The sequence below is a fragment of the Sinocyclocheilus anshuiensis genome, unplaced genomic scaffold (assembly GCF_001515605.1).
Source record: "Sinocyclocheilus anshuiensis isolate Anshui unplaced genomic scaffold, SAMN03320099.WGS_v1.1 scaffold413, whole genome shotgun sequence".
Lineage (NCBI taxonomy): Eukaryota > Metazoa > Chordata > Actinopteri > Cypriniformes > Cyprinidae > Sinocyclocheilus > Sinocyclocheilus anshuiensis.
The window spans coordinates 348839-367684 of record NW_015536481.1 but is presented as its reverse complement, the minus strand read 5'-3'; the positions used below and the strand labels follow the sequence as shown (position 1 = coordinate 367684).

Below are 18846 nucleotides of genomic sequence, written 5' to 3'. Positions count from 1 at the left end.
GGGGCCAGGACAATTTTTAATATAACTCCGATTGGATTTGTCTGAAAGAAGAAAGTCACATACACCTAGGATGCTTCGAGGGTGAGGAAAACACAGGCTAATTTTCATTTTTGGGTGAACTAACCCTTAATTATATAATGTAAAAAATTATTGCTCCAATTAGCTATCACAACTTAAAAGTCTAGGCAACCCTCTACATTGCGAGTAAATCACTCGCATATGCGACTAAATCTTACTCTGGGAAGCTGTTCCATTTTACAAAGATAAGCTGATTGGGTGGAATCATATCACATCGTGTGTGTGTGTGTGTGTGTGTGTGTGTGTGTGTGTGTGCGTGTGTGTGTGTGTACCTACTTAACCATATTTTGGGGACAAATTTGTACCCAAAAGTGAGCAAAACCTGACAAAATCGGCAAAAACCTCAATTTGTTGATGTCCTCGTTTGTAAAACTGTTATAAAAATATTTACTTTTGAAGTTGTAAAAATGCAGAAAGTTTTCTGTGAGGGGTAGGGTTAGGGGTGGGTTTAGGTTAAAAAGTGTATAACTATCTGTATATAAAAACAATCGAAGTCTATGTAATGTCCCCATTTAGATAGCTAAGTAAACGTGTGCGTTTGTGTGTGTGTGTAAAATAGTATATCAGTCTGGCGAGTAAACAAAACAATTTACTAGCCAATGGCGATTATATTGCCAAGGTGTGCGTAGAGGGTTGCTAGGCATTAGAATAACGTTCCTGGATTTAACTTGTTGAGATAGCTCAAACATCCAAGTTGCCATTTAAAACAACTTCAGATTTCAAGTTGACTAAACTTAAAATTTTAAGGCACTAGCACAAATGAACTAATACATCACTAAAGCTTTAAAAAACACAGCATCTATGAAAGAAATAAATGAAGGATGTACAAACACTAAAAAAAACTTTACAGTGTGTAATCAGGGGCCCACCAGCGGTGCCCTGACCTCCTGTGCAGCTGAAGACAGTGATGTCTTTAGGAAGCATCTCAGAGTCTGTTGCCAATATTTCTCATACATAATTAAAAGTCCACAGGGATCCACAGGGATCCCCTCTTAGCCCAAATCATTTTAATTGTGATATGCAAAACATATAGTCCCAGAACAGGCAGAGAAGGGTGATAGAAAATGAGATGATGTTCCATAAGTCTTCCAGAGCTCCTTGGCCTTTGCCTGAAGGTTTTGTCTTGGCCTGTGGAATGATGTCACTTGTGCTTTAAATGAAGTCAGGGAGGAGATAAAGCCATTTCACGTGCTTGAAGTCACTGTCAAAGAGCCAGCCATTGGAAAAATACACATAAAATGGCCTGAGCCGAAAGGTTCTCATTGCCAGACCTCAGTTTGTCAATGACTGCACTGCAGGCAAATGATGTCACTAATTTTCACATATGCTCCCGTCCATATTTCCTGTGTTTGACCTGCATTTATCTTTAGTATTCTGTCTTAAGTGTTTTTCATGATTTCCCTTCTTTGACAGTTTTCCTTTCTCTTTTCCACTGGAACCAATCCTTCAGACAAGTGAAAAAATATGCTGTCCTGCAAGGTTGTTTCGGCCAGTCACTGTAATGATGCCATTTTTCTGTCACTAAAGAGTGATCAGTCACATGGTTTTTATAGCTAATGTAACATTCTGTGGTCCCATGAGCAAAGATGGCAAGGGCGTGCGGCAGCAGAAAAACTGCCACTGAGACGAATGGGAAAGCTTTCTCTAGATATTATAGACCTCCTTGGGGAGGAAACTGTCAGTTGTGAAACTTACAGTATGTTTACATAATATATCGAACTTTATTTTAAAGCAGAGAATTCATGCTTCGTTGAAGCTGTTCATTTCTGCATGGATGGATGAGGTTGTTAAATGCTCCTGACCAGAACTTGACCTGGAACTCGGTGCAAATATTTATCAAGGCAAGTATAAGGGATTTGACACTTTCTGGAGTTTGAAAGTAGGAGCAGAAAGATCTCCAAGCATAATAGGATGCAGGATGTACGTATAGAAGCAATTCACACCATTTCAAAAAGTGAGGGAATAAAGGAAGGGTAAGATATATTTCATCCATTCCTTCTGCTGCCCTTATAAGGTAAATTAAACTAAATGGAGAGGTTCAGGTGCAGAATATCTATATAGACATCAAACATCACTAAGTTCATAGAAAAATATGTTCAGAGTCTGGAACTTTCCACTCAGATTCCTGTACCTGTAGTTGCTGTCTCTGTTCTAGTTTTGTTTCTCCTTTCATAGGAGGATAGACGGGTCCAAAATTCTTTTTCCACCCTGATGTGTTTACAGAGTGTTCTTAAAGGAATAGTTCACTCAGAAATGAAAATCTGTCATCATTATTCTCCCTAGTTTGTTCCCAAAGCCGTGTGACTTTCTTTCTTCTGTAGAACATAAAAAGATGAGTTTTTTTAAAGAATATCCTGGTCACTGTTTTCCAAATAATGAAAAAGCCATACACATACACACAAAAATATAATGCATCACAAATGATGACAAATTAATTTTTGGACAAACTTTTACTTTAAAGAACACTCTGTAAACACGTCAAGATGAAAAAAACATTTTGTACTAATCTGCCGTCCTATGAAGAAAGAAACAAAACCAGAACAGAGACAGAAACTACAGGTACAAGAATATGTGCTGAAAAGTTCCAGACTCTGAAAAATATCTTTGCAACATCAAGTGGGTGAACAGATGATCTTCTGCAGATTTCAAATGGATAAGAAAACATGTTCACCTTCTCCTTGAATTATACAAGCACTAAATTATTCTGAACTAGAACTAATTGAATTAAGATTCAATTTAGAATTTATTAGCAGGTTTATTTTTCAAATCCCTTTGGTGTTGGTGTCTATTTATCTATATATTTGACATGGTCTTGGTCTGTGTAGATCTGTGTAGATCAGCGAGGGACTGTGAAAGAACGGTTACTGTAGGGTCAACTGCAGAGAAGGAATTCTTTCCAAAGCCCTTTTGGCTGAGGTTCGGCCAAGGCTCAGCTTTGAGAGAATCTGGAAATTTTGGATTCTTAGTTTAAATGATAAATGTACCTTTCTGACCTAATCCTGGTTGTTCTTATTCTGTTACACCAAATACACAAAATAATGATCTTTAAAAAAGCATCATATGACCCCTTTAAGGGCATTATGTAATGGTAGTCTCCCACAAGCCTATAAACACCCTGGGATTACACCGTTATTCACTTTTCTGAAGGACAGGTTATCAGTGCTTTAGTGAGGTGAGAGCTTGAAAATGTATGCTAGGCTGGAAAAACATAACTTAAGCATCATAAAGTATGTAGAAGGCCATTGCAGCTAACTAAATCATACCAATATTGAAATCTTTATCAAAAGATAATTTGCATCAAGTAACTATTTAATATTCAACATTTAGGTCTGTAAATGGATTTTTTTTTTTTTGGCAGTCTTGCCCTCTAAAGGTCTCAGAAAGCCCAGAGATCAAAGGATCTACCTTGCAGTGCGCAGGTCCCACAACTTCAGACCATCTGTTATAGCGCTGCTCAGGAACAGATTGTACGATTCCAAGACCTGTGTACAGAACGGGGATCCCTGTAATGATGGAAATAAAGGAAAGAGTCACACCAAAAGAAACTGGCACAATAAAAGGAAATCAAAGATCCTTAATAGGGAAACATTGGCAAACCTGCTAATAACTAATAAGGACACAATAAGGACATCAACACCTACAAAAGATACTAAAGGACAGATGTTCATTGTCTTATAAAAACATCTAATTACTCTGATATTTACAGAGAATATTGCAGCTGCTTTAAGTTTTACTTGTCATATAATCACTCTATGAGCTGCAAGATCAGGTCAGTCTTTAAATATCTGTAAGATTTTTAAATGTTTTTGAAAAAAGTCCTTTATGCTCACCAAGGCTGCATTTACTGATCAAAATACAGTGACAGAAATTTTAATTTTGTGAAATATTATTACGATTTATAATTTCGATTTCAAAATCTGAAAAGCTGAATATTTAGCACCAATTACTCCAGTCTTTAGTGTCACATGATCCTTTAGAAATCATGCTAATATGCTGATTTGGTGCTCAAGAGAGATTTCTTATTATTTTCGTGCTGCTTAGAGGGGACATAACACACAGTTTCTGCCAATCTCATATTAATCTTGAGTACCTATAGCGTAGTATTGCATCCTTCAAATCTCCGAAAATCTCCGTCTTTAGTTTTATCAGATTTATAAAAGGCAGATACAGCTGTACGGCTTCTCTCCGAAAAAAGGCGTGCCATGGGTGGAGATAAAGAGTCACAAGCACATGCAGCTTTTGCGTAGCAATCGTCTGCAAGCTGTGGCATCAACATAAATAAAACAGGGACAAAAACTTTATTGACTTAAATTAACTGTAACTGTAATGAATAAAGCATGTTGATGGGTGTGCTCTTGCTCACGGCTCTGATTGATGTGTGCGCGCACTCTTCTTGGAGAAGTGCCAATACAAGGAATTCCGCCCTTTATGACATCATACAGGGCCATACTCGGAAAAAAATTTCTGAAACGTATGCGAACCCTGAAGGAGTGTATTTGGCACCGAAATACCCCGTTATATGTCCAACTTATTTTTTTAAACTTTGGCCATGTTTAGCATGAGAATCCAACTCTTTAACAGTGTAAATAAGTCAGATTGCATGAAATAGCATTAGACCCCCCCCCCTTTAATGTTTTTGTGGAAAATACCAATCATATTATTAACAAATCATACTAACCCCAAACATTAGTGTACCTGAATTGCAAGAAAGATGAGCGTAACATTTATTTGGTCTGGTCTAAAGTCTCATTCATATAAAACTACTATCCTAAATAAATAGGTATTTAGTTATCAAAGCTGTTGACCGGCCATAGAAGAGACACAAATTTGGTGGGAGATTGCAAACAATCTGCACGTGTGTGCTGAAAGTGTGCAGACTTTCCAGAACTGAAGTTATACCAAAAAGCCAAAAAAGTCCACAGAATGGAAATGTTTTTCACACATTGTGGAAGACCGATGAAACCATCTCTCTCACCCTAACACAAATACAGATGGTTTAAGGTATCCTGCATGGCTACTCACACACAATTAGACATTCATTAGAAATATTCTCAATGAATGTGGCTTTAGAAAGTGGAACATGTTGCCCACGGTGGAGAATGCAGAGTAGCTGAGAAGAGAAAAGGTTTGTTGTAAGCTCATTCACAGCTGGCAAGAATTCCCAGTGATCAGCTCTCTTGATCCCTCTATAGGCGTCTCTAATGCATGGGCTTCTTGCTGGAGGATCCCACATGTACGTAAGAGCCAGGTTGTGTTATTGTGAAGAGATCAGACTCACAAGTACAGCAGACAATGTGTAGCGTGACTGGAGGCTGGTATGCTGGTATGGAAAGTGGCCGCTCTGGGAACGTGGGAGAGTGCCTGCTAGCTAAAGCCATTATACTGTGTTAGATCAGTTAATCCAGTCCACTGTCCTCTTGTGTACCCAACTAATCTCAGCTGACCCTCTCAAACTGGGGAGAATCTGAATAATCAAAACACGTGATACACTGCTCACATCATACAAGTAAAGACTTTCAGTAAAGACTTACATTGTTACAAAGAATGCTGAAAAAATGTAGCATGGTTTCCCAAAAAATATATTTAGCAGCACAACCATTGTTTTGCGACCACCAAATCATCCCATTAGAATAATAAGAATGATGTAAAAAAAATAGATAAATAAATAGATAGATATAAAATAAACGTATAAATACAAAATATATAAACTATTTTATAAACATACAATTTAAATATATTAAAAAAAAATGTAAATGATGATTTCTACTGTATTTTTGATCAAATAAATGTAACCTCGATCAGCATAAGAGACTTAAATGCACTTTCAGATGGATGGAGTGCAATGGCCATGTTGGTTCAACACAGTTTGACAGATGCAAAAGGACAGTATACAGACATTTGCAAGACATCACCCTCTACAGATGGAATGTGCTTACCCAACATGCTTGGCTTACGTCAGATCTTCCCTCAATTTATTTAATGTATCCATCCTAATCTGCAAACCTGAGGGATTTAGAGCAAGATACTCTGCGAGATAAATGGGACATGCGAGACCTACAACTTAGACCCACCTTGGAAAACCTCACACAACTGTGGTTTAGATTGTCCCAACTAAAACGGTGAACTTTTATCCTTCACAGAAGAAGGCATCATATCTTGCATAACGTTCAGAGAGGCCTTATATAATGGGAGGATGGGAGTGCCAAACTGCAGAGAAAATTAGGTTTGGACAGTGGATTTGTTAAGCGTTCTTTTGCTTTCACTTCGTTTAAGGTTGCCGCACATTAAAGTTGAGGTTAAACTTGGATATTCAGAACAATATACTTCTTCCTGACTACACTGAACTCTTGTTCAAAGCAGCCTGAATAAACTAATATCTGGGAGCGGATAGTAGTATTAGTACTCTATGGGCTTCTTTTCCCCTCAGTATGGTTTCCCAGCAAAAAAAAAAAACCCTCATACAATCAGCTTCATTAACTATAATTATCTTTAAGATGTAGGCTCAGTCAGTATTTCCTTGGTATTGTTTCTGAAAGTGACTTCATCATTGTTGCCATGGATATGAGGTTAACCCAAGAGCAAAGTGAGTCAGAAACAAAGCGCCTTACTTTGGGTTTACAACAAACCCAGAGCATAGTCCAGCCTCACAATAAAAATACATACACTACCCACAAACAATTTAAGTGGTTTGTAATTCCAATTTTAGTGATGTAGCTCAAGGGTCACCACCAGTATTGAGTTGTGTGCACCTTGTAAATGACCACTGAGGTCAGAAAATTCTGAGTGAAAACAGCACTGGTCTCTCTGCAGCATGAGTGGCACAGCATTGTTTTTAAAATGGTGAAGACAGTCACGATTAAACAAGTGTGAGGGGCTGAAGAAAAAGGTTGGTTGTGAATATTTGCCATTAATATAATAAAGACTGCCATTCAAAAATACAGTGAAAACAGTAAAATTTTTTCCTCCTGCGAAACACTCAAAAACTTTTTTGTTCTTTTTTTTTTGTGTGCTGCTGTTCAAAGTTTAGGGTCAGTAAAAAGGTTTAATGTTCTCGAAAGAAGTCTCTTATGCTCACCAAGGCTGCATTTATTTGATCACAAATTCTGTTTGAATATATTTTAAAATGTAATTTATTCCTGTAATGGCAATGCTGAATTTTAGCAGCCATCCATCAGGAGCAAAGGTGGGAATCCACTGGTCTACATAGAACATCAGTCCCTTATTTTGAAAGAGCAAGAAACATCCTGGCTGACATCATGTGGTCTCATTCTCTTACCTTGTTCTGGGTGAGGTGGTGGACAGCTCGACTGTGGGCATCAGGGATCTGAGTGGCCATACAGCCCTGGTTCATATCAAACACCTGGATGGTGCGGTCGGCGCCAGCAGCCAAGACGATATCTGACACACTGCGGTTAAAGAGATACATTGAACTTACACTTCAGTTTGCGTCCTGTCATCTTGAATAAAATCCAATAGTGTTATATAACAGTTCTCTGAAGAGTTCATAACTTTTACAGCCTACCAATGAGATTATCCTCTACATTACATTATACTCTGTAAAAGATAAAAAACTATAACAAAGTCACACAGGAAAATCGTATTATTTAGCTCATGTGTTCCACTGCATGTGTTGCCAAATCACAAACTGCAGGGTTCAGCACATTTATTGCTTAATAAATTACATGTAAAACATTTAATAAGGATTCAAGATGAAGACATAGCTGGATATTAGACAGATATTAATCATTTACAGTACCAATCAAAGGTTTGCACACTTGACTGAATTTATGATTATCAAGAGCTTAAATGCTTTAACATTGAAAGTGCAAAATATTCAGAATGAGCCAGTGTGTTATTTATAGCCAAAGACAAGATTAAAATTTACCAGGAAAATATTGTATCGTTCATGCACTGATTCCCTCAGCTATTGTTGAATTGTACAAAGCCAAAAGGCTAAGCCAGGTATTTTAGGATACAGGAGTAGAAGTCATTGACGGCCGACATTGAAGTGATGTCCGTTCCTGACGTCATGTTGAATTTACTTGTCAATTTGGACTTGCTTCTTTGCTTATACCTGTGATTACATGAAGAGGGAAATAAAATGAAGCACATTCCATAAATAAAGATTCTGAACTTATTTCAGAATCGTTTCAATGGATTATGACAAAGCATTGCAGTCGAAGCTGTGTGGACATGAACCTGATGTATAAAATACAAACTGACAATTTTACAGAAATATGGCAAAAAAGGAAAAGGCAGTCTATCTGTGTGTAGAGATTTTCTACCACCTTACACAATGCTGAAACATAATGGTCTTGTGCACATAATTATTCTCTGTAAAAGGGATAGAAGATGTTCCAACATAAACAGAATATGATGTGCAATATCTGGCTCTCTCTTCCAGGAATTCCCCAACACTTGTGTTTAGATATACAGTATAAAGACTGGGATTCTTCTTTGATTCTTCAGAAATGATGCACAGATTCTTCACTGACGAGTGCTCACCCCGCTAGCACAGACATACATATTGTATTTCACCACGACAAAAATATATATAGAAATTCTACACATCTTCCTGCCTTAGAATATGAAGTATGTGGTTGTTATATTAAACCAGGTCAGACACTCTAAAATCTGATAGCCTGGCATACTCCCAGTTTTTACAAGCCCTCGAAACTGAACCTTTCTTTCGGCAGAAGGTCACCAACACCCTGCTTTTATTGTTACTTGCTCAATGTCCATTAACTGCTTGTACCTCTTGATGTCATCTCTTGTGGTGTCCAGATGGTAAAGGTACAGCAATAGATTTGATCCTGACGCCAACAGTAAAAACTTGTCCAGGTAATAAAACTGAGCACTTCTGATGGGCTTTGCAAACTGGTCATCTCCCTGGAGAACCATGAAGTTAAACAAACAGTGCATAAACAGACAGTCAGTAAGTCATATCAACACTGCATTTTATTAATAGCCCTTAAATAAGTGCTAAGTGCATTCATGTCACAGCACATAAAATATAGCACCATATCAGCTCAAAATATCACAATCTCAGTCATTCTCTCTGTTTACCAAAGATGTGCGAAGAGTGTGAAGAGATAAATGTGGATAGAGGAATGTTGTTTTTCTGTCTGGATAATATGAGACTTATGAAAGTCAATGAGAGACAATTTGGTGAGTGGAATATGAGTGCTACTGGATATTTGATGTACTTACTCAATGCAAGTGAATGTATGTAGCTTCTAGCTTCATAAATTAATGCATTTTTGCCTTCCAAAATGTGTGCAATTACAGTGTGTGTTCTATTATCATCTTTACAACATTAGAGTAAACTGTCTGCTTTTATTATGCTACTTTTGAATTATTATTTATTATTCTTACTGCTTATGCTACCAACCAAACCTTGACCCTTTGTCTGCAATGTGCTGGCCAAACATTTGTCTGCGTTTGCATGCTTATTTGAGTATATTTCTGGCCAAAATGTCTAAAATGTTTTTATACTTCGCTTTCAACATGAAGTAGCCTGTTTATTATTGCAGACCCAGGATTTTCTCTTTAATATAAATGACACAAACACTGATGCATTGGGTCATATTTGGCTCCAGATACACACACAGATGCACAGGTCTAGGAGGCTGGGTGGGAAGACACCAGAGAGAGACTCTGAGCCAGAATGTGACTGAAGAAAACTGATTTGAATGAACTTCAGTTGTGTTGGGGGTTCTGGGAAAGAGGGAAATTTGGGTTTAGAGAGGTCTGCAAGTGTTTAGAGCACTGATGTGCTGACCAGGGGCCTGCACAGATGCCTTTGACGTTCCAACAGAGGAACGCTGCCAAGAGAAACACTTCCCGCAGGCGTACGCATTCAAATGCAAATTAATTTTTGAATCTTAAAACTTTTCTTCACATACTTTGCTTGTTGGTTCACTCTGAGCTGGACTTGATGAGGTAATGCAAAAGCTCAGAGCTAATATCACTTTTTAAATTGCTCATGTCAGTGCAAGGACTGTATTTGGTTCAACTGTTGATACGTTACCATGGTCAGAACAGGTTCCGAAGCATTCGCGGTCCGAATGCAAAGGGTGGGGTCCTCAGAGGTACTTAAAAACCAACGTTTACTGTGACTCCAGCATACAGTGTTCACAGCCTTACTGTGACCTGCAAACAGAAAACAGAGCCATAGTTTTGACCCCAAAATTGATGATCACTTTGCAAGGGACCCCCTACGATAAAAATACATTTATAGGCAACTGTATAATATTATAAAATATTAAATAAGATTAAGATGTTGTATAAGACTAATTTATACTGTGTGAAAAAAAATATATAAAGCCTGATATTATGAAAACCACAAAATCTAAATCTGTAAATTCAGTATTCCATAATGGCCAGAATTTGAATTTAGTCTATTCCTGCCTAAAACTCGCAACAAAAGCATATGAGGAGAGTTACAGACAGCTGCTAGCCCCCACTGTTTTCCATAGTATGGAAAAAAATACTATGGAAGTCAATAGGGACCAGAAACTCTATGGTTACCCACATTCTTCAAAATATCTTCTTTTGTGTTCAGCAGAAGAATGAAGAGAATAACTTTTTTGTTCTTCACTTAGAAGTTCGAAATGAAGAACAAAAAAGAACATCACTGTGAGTGTATCAGAGAATCTATTTCAAGGACAGGAAGGGCCTCCAAAAGTCAGAATTCCCCAACTGTCAGTTTCAGCTGTCAGTGTCAGGTGCTGTCAGAATTGCATGTAAAAATTTGAATACTGATCCAATTCCTTTGTGCCACTCAGTCAGGAAATGAAAATAAGAGACAAGCAAAGGAATTTTACAAAAATAAACACTACAGATTTGAAGCTCTCCCACTACCTGTATAGACAGCTGGGTTGCTGGTGAGTGAAGAGTTATACAACAAAACAGAACCATCTCCAAGACCACACGCAATCTGCTTTCCATTTCCTAGACACAAAAAGAGAAAGTTAACAGACAAAAACGATGGAATAATTAGTTCAAAAATAATGTTCCTAAGGCAAAAGTCTAAAATAACAACTATAGCACTCTTAAAAACAGGTGTACACAACTTTATTGTGTTTAACTCCAGGAGTCTACTTTGCTGCTGGTGCTACAGTATGGAGACTTTATGTGAGACCACAGGAGAACCGAAAATGCAAATAATCAATAGGCAAATTACTGTTAGACATGGCTATTAAATGCTGTTGATTGTGCATAAATCTGGTAAAGAAACCAGCATGCATAGCATGGTTTGCTATGCAATGTTAAGCCAATGAAATTACAGCAGGATACTACAGTGCTACAGGGGTGCACTTTGTGTAAAAAATTTGACCATATGTAACAAAAATTTTTTTTTAGACCCACCTTGGAAAACCTCACACAACTGTCGTTTGGATTGTCCCAACTAAAACGGTGAACTTTTATCCTTCACAGAAGAAGGCATCATATCTTGCATAACGTTCAGAGAGGCCTTATATAATGGGAGGATGGGAGTGCCAAACTGCAGAGAAAATTAGGTTTGGACAGTGGATTTGTTAAGCGTTCTTTTGCTTTCACTTCGTTTAAGGTTGCCGCACATTAAAGTTGAGGTTAAACTTGGATATTCAGAACAATATACTTCTTCCTGACTACACTGAACTCTTGTTCAAAGCAGCCTGAATAAACTAATATCTGGGAGCGGATAGTAGTATTAGTACTCTATGGGCTTCTTTTCCCCTCAGTATGGTTTCCCAGCAAAAAAAAAAAACCCTCATACAATCAGCTTCATTAACTATAATTATCTTTAAGATGTAGGCTCAGTCAGTATTTCCTTGGTATTGTTTCTGAAAGTGACTTCATCATTGTTGCCATGGATATGAGGTTAACCCAAGAGCAAAGTGAGTCAGAAACAAAGCGCCTTACTTTGGGTTTACAACAAACCCAGAGCATAGTCCAGCCTCACAATAAAAATACATACACTACCCACAAACAATTTAAGTGGTTTGTAATTCCAATTTTAGTGATGTAGCTCAAGGGTCACCACCAGTATTGAGTTGTGTGCACCTTGTAAATGACCACTGAGGTCAGAAAATTCTGAGTGAAAACAGCACTGGTCTCTCTGCAGCATGAGTGGCACAGCATTGTTTTTAAAATGGTGAAGACAGTCACGATTAAACAAGTGTGAGGGGCTGAAGAAAAAGGTTGGTTGTGAATATTTGCCATTAATATAATAAAGACTGCCATTCAAAAATACAGTGAAAACAGTAAAATTTTTTCCTCCTGCGAAACACTCAAAAACTTTTTTGTTCTTTTTTTTTTGTGTGCTGCTGTTCAAAGTTTAGGGTCAGTAAAAAGGTTTAATGTTCTCGAAAGAAGTCTCTTATGCTCACCAAGGCTGCATTTATTTGATCACAAATTCTGTTTGAATATATTTTAAAATGTAATTTATTCCTGTAATGGCAATGCTGAATTTTAGCAGCCATCCATCAGGAGCAAAGGTGGGAATCCACTGGTCTACATAGAACATCAGTCCCTTATTTTGAAAGAGCAAGAAACATCCTGGCTGACATCATGTGGTCTCATTCTCTTACCTTGTTCTGGGTGAGGTGGTGGACAGCTCGACTGTGGGCATCAGGGATCTGAGTGGCCATACAGCCCTGGTTCATATCAAACACCTGGATGGTGCGGTCGGCGCCAGCAGCCAAGACGATATCTGACACACTGCGGTTAAAGAGATACATTGAACTTACACTTCAGTTTGCGTCCTGTCATCTTGAATAAAATCCAATAGTGTTATATAACAGTTCTCTGAAGAGTTCATAACTTTTACAGCCTACCAATGAGATTATCCTCTACATTACATTATACTCTGTAAAAGATAAAAAACTATAACAAAGTCACACAGGAAAATCGTATTATTTAGCTCATGTGTTCCACTGCATGTGTTGCCAAATCACAAACTGCAGGGTTCAGCACATTTATTGCTTAATAAATTACATGTAAAACATTTAATAAGGATTCAAGATGAAGACATAGCTGGATATTAGACAGATATTAATCATTTACAGTACCAATCAAAGGTTTGCACACTTGACTGAATTTATGATTATCAAGAGCTTAAATGCTTTAACATTGAAAGTGCAAAATATTCAGAATGAGCCAGTGTGTTATTTATAGCCAAAGACAAGATTAAAATTTACCAGGAAAATATTGTATCGTTCATGCACTGATTCCCTCAGCTATTGTTGAATTGTACAAAGCCAAAAGGCTAAGCCAGGTATTTTAGGATACAGGAGTAGAAGTCATTGACGGCCGACATTGAAGTGATGTCCGTTCCTGACGTCATGTTGAATTTACTTGTCAATTTGGACTTGCTTCTTTGCTTATACCTGTGATTACATGAAGAGGGAAATAAAATGAAGCACATTCCATAAATAAAGATTCTGAACTTATTTCAGAATCGTTTCAATGGATTATGACAAAGCATTGCAGTCGAAGCTGTGTGGACATGAACCTGATGTATAAAATACAAACTGACAATTTTACAGAAATATGGCAAAAAAGGAAAAGGCAGTCTATCTGTGTGTAGAGATTTTCTACCACCTTACACAATGCTGAAACATAATGGTCTTGTGCACATAATTATTCTCTGTAAAAGGGATAGAAGATGTTCCAACATAAACAGAATATGATGTGCAATATCTGGCTCTCTCTTCCAGGAATTCCCCAACACTTGTGTTTAGATATACAGTATAAAGACTGGGATTCTTCTTTGATTCTTCAGAAATGATGCACAGATTCTTCACTGACGAGTGCTCACCCCGCTAGCACAGACATACATATTGTATTTCACCACGACAAAAATATATATAGAAATTCTACACATCTTCCTGCCTTAGAATATGAAGTATGTGGTTGTTATATTAAACCAGGTCAGACACTCTAAAATCTGATAGCCTGGCATACTCCCAGTTTTTACAAGCCCTCGAAACTGAACCTTTCTTTCGGCAGAAGGTCACCAACACCCTGCTTTTATTGTTACTTGCTCAATGTCCATTAACTGCTTGTACCTCTTGATGTCATCTCTTGTGGTGTCCAGATGGTAAAGGTACAGCAATAGATTTGATCCTGACGCCAACAGTAAAAACTTGTCCAGGTAATAAAACTGAGCACTTCTGATGGGCTTTGCAAACTGGTCATCTCCCTGGAGAACCATGAAGTTAAACAAACAGTGCATAAACAGACAGTCAGTAAGTCATATCAACACTGCATTTTATTAATAGCCCTTAAATAAGTGCTAAGTGCATTCATGTCACAGCACATAAAATATAGCACCATATCAGCTCAAAATATCACAATCTCAGTCATTCTCTCTGTTTACCAAAGATGTGCGAAGAGTGTGAAGAGATAAATGTGGATAGAGGAATGTTGTTTTTCTGTCTGGATAATATGAGACTTATGAAAGTCAATGAGAGACAATTTGGTGAGTGGAATATGAGTGCTACTGGATATTTGATGTACTTACTCAATGCAAGTGAATGTATGTAGCTTCTAGCTTCATAAATTAATGCATTTTTGCCTTCCAAAATGTGTGCAATTACAGTGTGTGTTCTATTATCATCTTTACAACATTAGAGTAAACTGTCTGCTTTTATTATGCTACTTTTGAATTATTATTTATTATTCTTACTGCTTATGCTACCAACCAAACCTTGACCCTTTGTCTGCAATGTGCTGGCCAAACATTTGTCTGCGTTTGCATGCTTATTTGAGTATATTTCTGGCCAAAATGTCTAAAATGTTTTTATACTTCGCTTTCAACATGAAGTAGCCTGTTTATTATTGCAGACCCAGGATTTTCTCTTTAATATAAATGACACAAACACTGATGCATTGGGTCATATTTGGCTCCAGATACACACACAGATGCACAGGTCTAGGAGGCTGGGTGGGAAGACACCAGAGAGAGACTCTGAGCCAGAATGTGACTGAAGAAAACTGATTTGAATGAACTTCAGTTGTGTTGGGGGTTCTGGGAAAGAGGGAAATTTGGGTTTAGAGAGGTCTGCAAGTGTTTAGAGCACTGATGTGCTGACCAGGGGCCTGCACAGATGCCTTTGACGTTCCAACAGAGGAACGCTGCCAAGAGAAACACTTCCCGCAGGCGTACGCATTCAAATGCAAATTAATTTTTGAATCTTAAAACTTTTCTTCACATACTTTGCTTGTTGGTTCACTCTGAGCTGGACTTGATGAGGTAATGCAAAAGCTCAGAGCTAATATCACTTTTTAAATTGCTCATGTCAGTGCAAGGACTGTATTTGGTTCAACTGTTGATACGTTACCATGGTCAGAACAGGTTCCGAAGCATTCGCGGTCCGAATGCAAAGGGTGGGGTCCTCAGAGGTACTTAAAAACCAACGTTTACTGTGACTCCAGCATACAGTGTTCACAGCCTTACTGTGACCTGCAAACAGAAAACAGAGCCATAGTTTTGACCCCAAAATTGATGATCACTTTGCAAGGGACCCCCTACGATAAAAATACATTTATAGGCAACTGTATAATATTATAAAATATTAAATAAGATTAAGATGTTGTATAAGACTAATTTATACTGTGTGAAAAAAAATATATAAAGCCTGATATTATGAAAACCACAAAATCTAAATCTGTAAATTCAGTATTCCATAATGGCCAGAATTTGAATTTAGTCTATTCCTGCCTAAAACTCGCAACAAAAGCATATGAGGAGAGTTACAGACAGCTGCTAGCCCCCACTGTTTTCCATAGTATGGAAAAAAATACTATGGAAGTCAATAGGGACCAGAAACTCTATGGTTACCCACATTCTTCAAAATATCTTCTTTTGTGTTCAGCAGAAGAATGAAGAGAATAACTTTTTTGTTCTTCACTTAGAAGTTCGAAATGAAGAACAAAAAAGAACATCACTGTGAGTGTATCAGAGAATCTATTTCAAGGACAGGAAGGGCCTCCAAAAGTCAGAATTCCCCAACTGTCAGTTTCAGCTGTCAGTGTCAGGTGCTGTCAGAATTGCATGTAAAAATTTGAATACTGATCCAATTCCTTTGTGCCACTCAGTCAGGAAATGAAAATAAGAGACAAGCAAAGGAATTTTACAAAAATAAACACTACAGATTTGAAGCTCTCCCACTACCTGTATAGACAGCTGGGTTGCTGGTGAGTGAAGAGTTATACAACAAAACAGAACCATCTCCAAGACCACACGCAATCTGCTTTCCATTTCCTAGACACAAAAAGAGAAAGTTAACAGACAAAAACGATGGAATAATTAGTTCAAAAATAATGTTCCTAAGGCAAAAGTCTAAAATAACAACTATAGCACTCTTAAAAACAGGTGTACACAACTTTATTGTGTTTAACTCCAGGAGTCTACTTTGCTGCTGGTGCTACAGTATGGAGACTTTATGTGAGACCACAGGAGAACCGAAAATGCAAATAATCAATAGGCAAATTACTGTTAGACATGGCTATTAAATGCTGTTGATTGTGCATAAATCTGGTAAAGAAACCAGCATGCATAGCATGGTTTGCTATGCAATGTTAAGCCAATGAAATTACAGCAGGATACTACAGTGCTACAGGGGTGCACTTTGTGTAAAAAATTTGACCATATGTAACAAAAATTTTTTTTTAGATAGATTTAAAATTGTATTAAATGCATTTGACCTTTAATGTATTATTATTTGTTATTTATATTTATAATTGATTAAAAAAAGAAGTCCTAGAGTGTGACCATTTGTTGCCCATTTTCTGGTTGCACAGTACAAAGAAATTTCACATGTTTAAAGCCTAGTGTGATTGTACCATTATACTGACCTGAGAACTGTAGAGAGCTGACTGGGGTTGGAGTTGTGGAAACTGTCAAATGAGCATAAGGCATACTTGGTGCTTCAAAATGGGATGGATACTCACTTAAGAGGCCTTTCCTGTTGAAAAACAGTGCATAGATTTCAGCACAAACTACAATGGTCTTATTCAGTACTACTGCATTCTTGAGACTCTGTACTGAAACTGACAGAATACTTACGTATTTGTGCTAGTTGTTGAGGCAGAGTTGCTTTTCTTCTTAACACTGGTCTTTGGTCTAAACATTGTCCTACTATAAAAGAGATATATGTTAAATCTAATAATCTAATTCCTGAAAAATCCAAGAGAACATATCCTAGTTTGTCATAGACAAGATATTTGACTTGGCCACAAGCAGATGCAGCGACAACATTTGTGATGTGCCTTAAAATGATTGCCATTCTACTAAGACAGACCACAGAAACCTTAAAGACATCATAAAGGTCCCTTTGTACCTTCACTACATAATATTGAGGCAAATAATCTTATGGCAAAAAAGCCTTTCAGTAATGTGAGTCTAAGCAGGCCTGTAGGCTCCATGGAAACAGAATTAAACAGTGTTTAAATTAATATTATGCTAGTGACCTCAGATTAAACTCCAAAGTTACAGCATGGAAGATATTAGGTGTGAGCACAATTAGTGTCATTTACTTTAAGTCATGTTTAAAAAGGCTACCAGAACACAGCCTGAGTAATCGTTTCTATAGAATGAGCTTCTTCGCCTATTAATTTAGTTTATTTGACATATGCAGCATTCCATAAATGTCTAACCCTCTCATTACACACACTGAATGAATTAATTTCACACATTTTCAAAATGTTGTACTCAACAGAGTGCTTGTTTGCACACAACCTGCATAATGTCACTGTCGCACATTTAACTCACCAGTTTCTCCAATTGTCAAAGCCTGAAACCATGTGAACCATATAAATGTAAACCCGAAACCATAAAGTCTGTCAAACTGCTGACCCTAAAATGCTTTTCTCTGTGTGGTCTACTGACTTACTGAGGAGCTGTATTGTATCCTGATGACTTCACTTGCGTGTGAAAAACCAAAGCCTGATCCTTTACACTCTTCTGACAGCTCACACCTGGAAGACAAAAAGAAAACAGGTCAGTCACATAATTAAGCTCTCCCTGTATGTAGTCTGAACATTACTCGTCTATCATAATTGTATACCACTAACACTATAATTTAAAATTAGCTTGATATAATAATATCAGTTACAATACTACACACTCAAGTAACTGTTTTGCTGATAATACACCAAGCTTATTTCAAATTATAGTGTAAGTGGCATACAATTATGATATTTTCTGCATTGCTATTTTCATGACTCTCATATCACTGTCTAGAGTTTCTTTCTGCTCACATAATGAAATCATTTCAACTCAAACCAATATTTCATGCCCATATATTTATTTGGTAAAGCTTGATACTGTACAATCAGCTGGTCATTATCATAAAATATACCCTTTCAGGATCCACATGACCTGATTGACATTTATTTTTCGATACTGAGCTGCTGACTGTACATTATAACTTTTTAAGAGTTATTGACATGAAATGTATACAAATAAGAACTTCTTCAAATAGAAAGTCATATTACAGTAAAGATGTTATATGATACAACCTAAAAAAATGACATTTTTCCGAGTTTCCTTCACTTCAGTGAGCTCATTTTTTCCAGCTCCATTAAAACTAATGCACGTTTCCAAAAACGGTTCCGTTGTCAACCACAGACTAAATGTATATTCTGAAAAGTGGCTAATAAATGCAACTACTTCCTAAAGCAGGGGTGTCCAATCCTGCTCCAACACACTTGCCTGAAGGTTTCTAGTAGCCCTGAAAATATTGATTAGCTGGTTCAGGTATCTTTAATTAGGACTGG

The 18846-nt window shown here is 37.4% G+C and overlaps 1 protein-coding gene and 1 long non-coding RNA gene across 2 annotated transcripts in view; both read right to left on the bottom strand.

The window, feature by feature from the left end:
* The window catches only part of LOC107683903 (WD repeat-containing protein 27-like), a 49534-nt gene that overhangs the window by 22839 nt on the left and 7849 nt on the right, over positions 1 to 18846 (bottom strand). The window contains exons 14-22 of the mRNA XM_016479969.1: positions 17961 to 18045; positions 17135 to 17206; positions 16924 to 17033; positions 16241 to 16330; positions 15408 to 15529; positions 14133 to 14266; positions 13354 to 13451; positions 12654 to 12775; positions 3484 to 3581 (exon numbers count right to left, since the gene is read on the bottom strand). Of these exons, the coding sequence (XP_016335455.1) occupies positions 3484 to 3581; positions 12654 to 12775; positions 13354 to 13451; positions 14133 to 14266; positions 15408 to 15529; positions 16241 to 16330; positions 16924 to 17033; positions 17135 to 17206; positions 17961 to 18045 (931 nt within the window). The remainder of the gene's footprint in view (positions 1 to 3483; positions 3582 to 12653; positions 12776 to 13353; positions 13452 to 14132; positions 14267 to 15407; positions 15530 to 16240; positions 16331 to 16923; positions 17034 to 17134; positions 17207 to 17960; positions 18046 to 18846) is intronic.
* LOC107683913 (uncharacterized) lies at positions 9602 to 11027 on the bottom strand. The gene is made up of 3 exons (XR_001633790.1): positions 10942 to 11027; positions 10109 to 10230; positions 9602 to 9795 (listed from the first exon to the last, which is right to left on the bottom strand). It is a non-coding gene; the product is annotated as an uncharacterized LOC107683913 (long non-coding RNA).